The following is a 9378-nucleotide window of genomic DNA, read 5'->3' on the forward strand; positions in this document are numbered from 1 at the left end:
AATAAGGAGAAAATAATATATAAAAGGATCTAGGGCATAGGTTCACCAATAAATAATATTCCAGGGTAGAATATAATAATCATTCATTAATGCATGTTAATCAGATTATAAAGGGCTTTCGCTACGTATTATAATCACACAATTAATTTACCGGTATTAAATCTCATCTTTCGAATCTCGACCTAACCATTTATAAATTAACCTAGCTATTGAAACTAGACTTAAACATCAATTCTCATCTGTCGAATCTCGAATCAATGTTGTCAAACTCATGCATAAAAGATTAGGCCTAATCTAGTCACAGAGCATTAAATCAATCAATATGAAATTAATCTAGCATTGATAATCAACAACAATAAATTACCCCTTCATATTATTTATGGATCCCCATAAACCCTAGAAATAAAATTACTCACACATAGTAGAAATTAAACCAACCAAAGTAATAAAACAAGACATGATAAAAAGAATAAAATAAATAACTGAGATTAAGAGAAGAGAAATCGTTACCAAAGTAAATCTGGAATTAAGAGTAGAATAAGAACAAAGGTTTTAGAGAAAAGAAATCTAAGAGAATAATTAAGAGAGTAAAGAAAGAGTAAAAAAGGAGAAGAAGAGATCCTAAAATCGTATTACGGAGAAGTATTTATACTCTTTATAAAATCCTAAATTAAAACAAATTAAAACGACGATAAACGTCCACTAATAAATACACGCGCCCGATCGGGTGAGGCACCGCCCGATCGGGCGCACCTTTTTCGCTCCCTAATACTAAACTCGCGCCCGGCCGGGCGCATCACCGGGCGCCAGCCTAAGCTTCTCTCGCCCGGCCGGGCGCGCCTCCGGGCGCCAGCCTTTTTGGTCGGGCGGCTCATTTGGGCCACTATTTGGACTATGATTGGGCTCCAATTCTTCGGGCCAATCTGGGTTTCCTCTTTGGGTCTTGAATACTCGGTCCAAATGCCCCGGTATCACCTATACCGAGCCCTTAATCAGCGGTTCGATGGCTCTAACCGGCCCTAGGCTATAGAATCTGGTCAATGTTCGTGATTTCTCCAAAATATCTCGGGAAAATACTCCAAAAGCATAAATTCCTGCAAAAGTCAACCAAATTTACGAAAACACTAGAAAACACCAATTAGTAATAAAAGTGACTCTAAATAGCCAAAAACACTACTAATTATGACCAAGGGACGGGGGTAAAATACTATATAAAATAGACACATCATGAGGCGGCCCAGAGAAAAAGGCCTGTTGAGGTCTCTGCTGCTGTGCAAGCCGTGGCCCAGCCCACTGATGAGGGTATGGGTATGGTGGCTGGCCCCATTGAGGAGGGGCTGATTGGGCCTGATTTATTGGGCCGCTCTATTGTGGAGGTGCACCCCATTGTGGTGCATCCTGTTGCAGTTGATATTGTTGTTGTTGTTGTTGTGGCGTCCCACGGCCACGACCCTTGCCTCGGCCTCGGCCACGACCCCAACCACTTGAACTGCCACCCTGGCCGGTCGGCGTCGCTGGTTGCTGTTGAGGGGCTGTAGAACTAGCGGTGTTGCTGGTTTGGGCCACAAACGAGGACGCTTGAAAGGAGGAGTCATTAGCACGTCTGGACTCCTCAAGCAATAAACGTGATCTTGCTGTCTCGAATGAATGCAGCGGCGAGGTTTGTTGTATCATAACAACAACTATATCGAAGTCTGTATTCACTAGCCCGGAAACTAGTCGAATTACAAGTTTTTGCTCCGACACGGGTTGATCAACATTAGCTAGTTGATCCTTCAAATTCTTCAATTCACGGCAATATGACGATATGTCCTGGAATTTGGACAGATGCAATTGATTAAATTGGTTTTCAAGATACACCGCCCTAGTAGTTTTATTATCTTAAAAAATCTCCTTGAGCTTGTCCCAAATTTGCTGAGCCGTAGCCCCCTTTTCTATAATCGTTTCGAGCAGATCCTTGGATATGGTGCCATATATCCAGTTCTTGACCATAGAGTCAAGACGTTTCCACATTTCATCCGATAAATCTGTCGGTTTAGGTGTTTTAGAGTCAATGTGATCAAAAACATTGTATGCGTGTGCATGACATTCAAATAGTTCAACCCAATTTAAATATTGGACTTTATCTCGATCAAGAATAAAAGGAAAAACGTTCTTGATATTATTCACACCTAAGGCAGGGTGATAATCAGAGGAAGAAGTGGAGGTATTGTCATCCTTGCCCATGGTGGCAGTAAGGAATTGGGGTCACCGAATTAAATCACAAAGGAATTGGGAACAAAATAATTAATTGACAAACAATTCAATTAATGCAGAGGAAAGAGAACAGGGGCACCAAAGACTATTGCCGTGGAACAATGATTCCGACTAAAAAAAATATTAAAAGAAAATTGCGGAAGCGAGATCATAACCTAAAGCTATGATACCATGTTAGATTTTATGAAACTCCTCAGATTGGAATGTTTTCCATTAATCAATATATATAGGGTTACAATCGTGAGTCCTAATCACGTTAGGAAATCTCAAGAGATAATTACATAATATCTACAAAATATATCCTACCATAACAGAATACAAAGAATATTAATCCTATATTCTATCACATTTTAATAAATATTTCGATAATTTATGCCCTGTTCTCTTCACCTTAAAAAAATAATATTAAGTAAAAATAATTTCAGTTCAGTAAAAATAATTTCAGTTCAGTAAAAATAAGTTCAGTTTAGTAAAGTTCAGTTTTCTTAAAGAAGAATTATAATAGAAAATCAGTAAAAATAATTTCAGTTCAGTAAAAATAATTTAAGTTCAGTGAAAATAATTTCAGTTCAGTAAAATTAAGTTCGTAAAAATAAGTTCAGTTCAGTAAAAATAATTTCAATTCAGCAAAATTAATGTGAATCAAACAGGGCCTTAGTTCATACTTTTTTACAATAATACTGAAATTAACCGTGCATGGCACATGACTTAACCTAGTTGTAATAAAACACCACTTTTGTGTGGTCTTTCTCTCTCTATTCTTCTCTCTAATTTTCTCTCTCTACTTTTTATCATCTTCTTTGTATTGAGATCTTCTGATGTAATATTTACAAATTGTGTAAACAATCGATTCAATCAATGAAAGGTGTTATGTTTTTCTAGCTTGAATTTACTGTTTGATTGAAGTTTTTTGTCAACTTCTTTAGAATTATACTTCACAACATCGTATATACAAGTTACAACCCTTATATATAACTTTACCTTTTTCGGTCATTAGACCAATTCGTTTGTGTTGACCCCTCTTTAGATTGAGGGGGTGTAAAAATGCTAAAGAAAGATTTGATTACTTTAGTAACAATCATGTAAGTGTATACTATTAGTTGTGAGCAACAGCTTAATTTACATTTAGTTATGTCCTTTTCCTCCTTTTTCCTTTTTATCTTAATCATACTTTCACTTATTATTTCTTAGCTCACTCACGTATATATTCATATTGTATATTCTTCTTTTTCTGCTCTTTAATTCAATCTTTTTATGCTTTTCAATCAATTGACAAGAAAAAAAATAAAGAGAAGAATGAAAAAGAGAAGTCTAAACATATGTATGCTTTTTTTTTTTTTTTAAATCAATACTCCCTTTAATTATTTTATTGTGACAATTGAAACATAACTTGAGTATCTATCGCGATTGGTTTAAACTTGTATGAATGATAAGAACGAGTTAATGGGTGTTTGTAAGCATAATTACATACAGTGACGTATAATGTTGGAGTACAGTTTGTTTGGGATAAAACAAGCTAAGGAAACAACTTTTAACTCATCCAATGAATATCAATGTTTGTGTGTAGCAGCCATTGTTGTAATGTAGACACTGATTATGTTTGTCTAATGTACAGCTAACTCAATTAGACGACATTTATATCCCTTTTTACCAAAAAGCAAGCTAATAATTTAGCTGGATTTGGTCATTTTATTTGATCTTAATTTGGTGCGGCTTAGATAAGTATGGATAGCCTACGGACACTTTTGTAGTACTCCACGCGTATAGACTAATTGAAATTGAATGTTATTGTAAGGCAGTCAAGCGTATCAAGGTGTGCAGTACAGCCATGGAGCGGGCCGGGTTTTCCTTCAAACTGTAAGAGACTCTATGTTAGAACATACAACACATTATTATGTGTTGGGTTGTGTTTTGTTTGAAATTCACTACATGTTTTGACACTGACAAAATAATTTGAACAATCTTGATTTAGGCACATAATTACGTAAGCACAACACAAGAGCATGTATGCTCAAGTTGTGCCTTGACTATCCCTTTTAAAATTTATGGAACAACAAACCCAAAGCCATATTTACATGGGCCGGGTTAAACTCTACTCTTGGTGAGTTGGTGCTATACTAACCAAGGAACAACTGTGAAGGTCATAGCTCGTATTTATGTGACAACTTGGGCTTTGATCATATATAGAGATCGAGAATCGAGATGAATACATACAATTATACAAGTATATTCTGCACCTTTTAGTTTTTGTGCGAAAATTTATCAAAGTTAAGCGATAAAGATCTTGTCCCAGCAACTAGTCGATGTAATTAATAATTATATATGAAGAAATTCTCTTATGTTCCAACTTCCAAGCTAGCATTAGTAATATTCCAATCCGTATAACAATGTTTATGGAGAAAATAAATAGCTTTTTATCATATACATAATTAAATATACATATTAGTGTGCAGAAAAACCTTGCTCTTTATGTACTCAACCAATACAACTTATGAAAGGGATTGATTATGGAATTTTAATAAGTATAGGGCCAGGTTTATATAAATAAAAATGAATAACAAGAGGAATACTGCAGTTTCCATTTAATGCATTCATTTAGTTTTATTATTTTCATTCGATAAAAGTTACAAATCTTAGCTAGCAAGTAATCTATTGATCAATTCAATATTCAATTACTACAATGCAACAATGGATAAACTAATCAAAGTACAATGTAATCTCAAATCATCTGCTACCTAATATAAAACTCGTGAAGGAAAACTTCTTTTTTCCTGCCTAGCTATTAAAGGTAGAATTACAAAACTAACCACACTTAACTCTACATATTTACATACAACAAAGAACTCAATCTGATCTACTTTAATTATAGTACTCCGTACAAAATATGTATTACTTTCTTTGTTCTTCCCAATTGGATTTGTTTTTCATCTTAACAAACGATTCCAAATGGGAAGAACCAAAAATACGGAGGGAGTAGTACGTGTAGTGTATGCATATGGGATGATCAAGGTCCAACATCTTCAATTTTAGTCCAACGTGCTAACTCGAGGTCAATAAATTAAGCTTTGGTAGACTGCATACTTGTTGTAGGCCATTTGAAAGTTTTGTTGTATGATCGGAATCCCATGAACCAAAACTCAAACTCATCCGAGGTCACCACTTGTAGATAATTCTGTGATGGCTTTTTCGTGCTTTCGTTTTGATTCAATCTTTCAATTTTCCTTAATGGTATCACAATCTGCATATGTACAAGAAAATTTCACGTCAAAATTTGATTAACTTGACATTAATAAATTGCATGGCAAAATTAATTTTACTCAACTTTGACAATGTACGTACATGCCGCATGTGTGTAAAATTTTGTAGGACAGGATAAATTAATAATTACCTTGTAATGGAACCTAAGAGGTTCTCCGGTGGTGGCGGAGGTGACTTTTGCGATTGGCCGGTCACTGCAAAAGGCGAGTTTCTCCGTGGAGATAAATAGGCGGCCGGCTATGGGACCTGCCGTGGTGTACAAACTGCAATGAGAAGCCCTTAATAACTTCTCACCCTCTCGTACGCTGAAGATTCGTCTGAATACTCTGTCAACCCCTCCAACAAAGCTCAATTTTCCTTTCACTGCCAAGTTATTACTAGTTCAAATTACACTACTAATAATGTGATTATTTATAAATTAAAAACATTATAAAATTGAGAGAAATAAGGTGGGTATAATTTTGAATCAATTATATCGTACAATATTATTATACATACCAAGTTTATTCATCGTGTTAAAAACTGATTCCACTCTACGTTGCTTTGAAACAACTAAAGGTCCAGACAATAGTTTGATGGTGGATGTTTTCCTAGTTTGATCATAACTTATTGTTGATAACCCATTTCGAAGGAGATGATCTCCGATCATGCTCTTCAAACTCCTTGATTTAAATGCCTCGGAAACATTCATTTTTGCTTAGAAACTATATTATCAATTACACAATCACCTCTTAATTAAGTAATAAGATGCAGCAAATTATATTAGAGAATGAAAGAGAATAATGATCTTGGTGGTTGGTGTTGGGAATATAGTTTGTTATGAAGAGGTATATATAGAAGGTGAAAAATATATTGTAGAAGCTTTTAGAATGAGTCATGCATGGATCATCAAAAAAGTAAAATTAAGGGCCATCAAATAAAGATTTACTTCTTGGTGAGTAAGTTGATGAATTCATGCATATTTTATTAGCTTTTCAAAAGTGATGACGAACAAATCTAATCCATTCTTTTTTTTTTCTTTCTATTGCAAGATAGAAATAATATGAGTCCAAAATCAAGTAACATTTTATTACAAGCTCTATTATTTTTCTAAGTATTTATTGGTTAGGGTAATTAAACAAATAGTGTGAATTAAATTAGGAAAAAGTGGGGTCAAGGTTTGTGAATGATTGTTGATGGTTAATAAGCTTTAGAAGCTTTTGAGTTGGCAAACGATCTTTGTGATGGTACCTAACTTTTGAACACTATGCAACGGCAAGTGGTTTTCTAAAGGTTGTTCGTTAATGCTTGCATTAACCTTATCTACATGTGAATTGAATTAGCTAGCTAGGTGTGTAAAATTCAGCGATAAAGTACTTAATTTCATTGTTTTAGATATTTTGGCAATAACATGGGGGTCGGCCGACATATATGGATAGGGTTCTTCAACTCATAAGTTGATTATATATGTCAATAAATCAATCAACCTAAGCTATATATTACCTACTTACGTGGAGCAAATTACTCAATTAAAGCTCAATCTGTATCTTATACTTTGACTAAATTCAAATTAAATTTAACCAACCCAATTCGATGATTAGTTAATTTGTCTAATTAACACTGTTTGATTTTCTTGAAAATGCATGTTATCCTTAAACACAAGTTCGATCAGAACCAATAAACAAATTGTTATATATTCCAGTCCTAGGTAGCAACGACATTGTTTGATTTTTTATTTTTATTATTTTTATTTTCTATGGAAAAATATAGCTACCAAATGACTTGAGTTTATGGAAGATATTTTTTAATCCACCTTATTCTTCAACCGCTTAAAAAGACCCTTTAAGATAATAGCAATAAATTTTATAGTTGTGGGAAGACATGCGTGTATAGATTCATGCATTGGATATACTACGTAGTTATTAAAAGTTTTCTTTTCTTTGACCAAAAATGTACTGAGAGTAGTCATTACACATGCAAATGCACACAATTATGTTGATTGTTGGACGACCAAAAATGACGGCTACGGAGAGTATTATACTCCATCAGTCGTTTATATTTTTGTCCCATCAGTCGTTTGTATTATACTCCTCCGTTCTTTTTTACTTTTCTGTTTTTTTTATCATGCTTGTCAATGCAAAACTTTAACGGTTAATAACTTTAATTTTCCATATTTAAAAAATATAAAAGTTATATATTATGATAGTACTTATTGAGACGAATTCAAAATGATCCAACATAAATATGTTTTTCCTTACATATTATTCACAAAACACGGTCAAAGGAGGTGGTGAATAGTGTAAAAATCAAAGCGGGTCAAGTAAAAAAGAACGGAGGAAGTAATTCTGTAAAAAATTTGTCCACATATACTCAATAATCTATAATAGATAATATAGATATTTCGGTTTTTTCACCAAATGCTCCTGAACTTTTCAAAAATTCACCAAATACCCTCAAGTTTTTTAAACTTCACCAAATGCCACTGACGTTTGTTAATATTCACACCGTGACCTCAAAATACTCCTAACGTTAAAGTTCCGTTAACAATAAAATTTAATTCATCAAATGCCCTAACTTTGTTAAATAATTACGCAAAATACCCTTATTTTTGGAAGTACAAGTGTACAACGTCTAGTTTGAAATTTAAGGAAACAAGCCGTTAGTTTTAATTTTCACCCTTTATCTGCATAAATACTCGATACATAGCATCCTCTTATTTGCTTAACCACAAATTTTTAACTCCTTGAGAAATCAATCTAAATCATCTTCCTCAATGTATGAGAAATTTTGTGTAAGAGTTGCGAACAAATTTTGTTGTAGTAGGAGAAATTTTGCAGTAAGAACTTCTGAGTCCGCGGCGGACAAGCCCAGACTGTTTACTAGGGTGGGTATAGACTAATTGTCAAGCCGCATTAAAAGGGGCTTGAGTTTGCTATATTAAGTCCGTTGGACAAAATATGAACTATAACCCGATCCGTTTTCTGTCCAAGCCCGTAAGTTTTCACCTATATTTCATTTGGCCCTCTTTTTCTATGTTTGCGAGGTCTCTGACACTTCTTTTTATGAATAGAGGATGTTTGCAACTCTTACACAAAAATACTCATACATTGAGGAGGATTATTTAGATTGATAACTCATGGTGTTAAAATTTTGCGGTTAAGCAAATAAGAGAGATGCTATGTATCAAGTATTTATGCAAATAAGGGTGAAAATCAAAACTAACGGCTAGTTTTCTTAAAGTTCAAACTAGACATTGTAGTTCCAAAAATAAGAGTATTTTGTGTAATTATTTAACAAATATAGGGCATTTGGTGAATTAATTTTATTGCTAACGGAACTTTAACACCAGAGGTCACAGTGTGAATATTAACAAACGTCAGTGACATTTGGTGAATTATGAAAAACTTGTGGGGATTTGATGAATTTTTGAAAAGTTCAAGGCCATTTGGTGAAAAAACCATAAATATTTTTGTCTCATTACATAAAATTATGCAATTCTTTAATATAATAGATCTTGTTGGATTTACATCGTATATTTTATACATATTAATTTTTTTTATAATTTTTACATACATAAAAATGGAGTTATATACATTGTAAGACACACGCCTTCAAAATTGTAAAAATTCAAATGGACAAAAATAAAATAAAAAATAAATAAAAGGAGAGAGAAATATATCGGACACGAGTTTATATCACTTCGTCAATTTTATCAACCATCCATTACATACATGCATGCACATATATCATATTTATCACTGAATTAATTATGCTTAATTAAGAACAATCCATTTAAATTCAAAATGGAAATTTTGTCAAAAATCACTTTTTATAACACTCTTTATTTTTTTTATATAATTTTTTTTGTGTGAAAAATAGCAGCTC

At 33.5% G+C, this 9378-nt stretch overlaps 2 protein-coding genes across 2 annotated transcripts; both read right to left on the bottom strand.

Annotated features, from left to right (window-relative positions):
• Nucleotides 1-1365: 1365 nt before the first annotated feature.
• On the bottom strand, nucleotides 1366-2226 carry LOC110701830. Its single transcript, XM_021879451.1, has 2 exons — nucleotides 1990-2226; nucleotides 1366-1812 (listed from the first exon to the last, which is right to left on the bottom strand). The coding sequence occupies exons 1-2, from the start codon at nucleotides 2224-2226 to the stop codon at nucleotides 1366-1368; spliced, it is 684 nt and encodes a 227-aa protein (XP_021735143.1).
• Nucleotides 2227-4894: 2668 nt separating this feature from the next.
• LOC110702118 (GEM-like protein 4) lies at nucleotides 4895-6577 on the bottom strand. Its single transcript, XM_021879779.1, has 3 exons — nucleotides 6013-6577; nucleotides 5645-5877; nucleotides 4895-5494 (listed from the first exon to the last, which is right to left on the bottom strand). The coding sequence occupies exons 1-3, from the start codon at nucleotides 6203-6205 to the stop codon at nucleotides 5315-5317; spliced, it is 606 nt and encodes a 201-aa protein (XP_021735471.1). The 5' UTR covers nucleotides 6206-6577; the 3' UTR covers nucleotides 4895-5314.
• Nucleotides 6578-9378: the final 2801 nt, after the last annotated feature.

The sequence above is a fragment of the Chenopodium quinoa genome, unplaced genomic scaffold (genome assembly GCF_001683475.1).
Source record: "Chenopodium quinoa cultivar QQ74 unplaced genomic scaffold, ASM168347v1, whole genome shotgun sequence".
Classification (NCBI taxonomy): domain Eukaryota; kingdom Viridiplantae; phylum Streptophyta; class Magnoliopsida; order Caryophyllales; family Amaranthaceae; genus Chenopodium; species Chenopodium quinoa.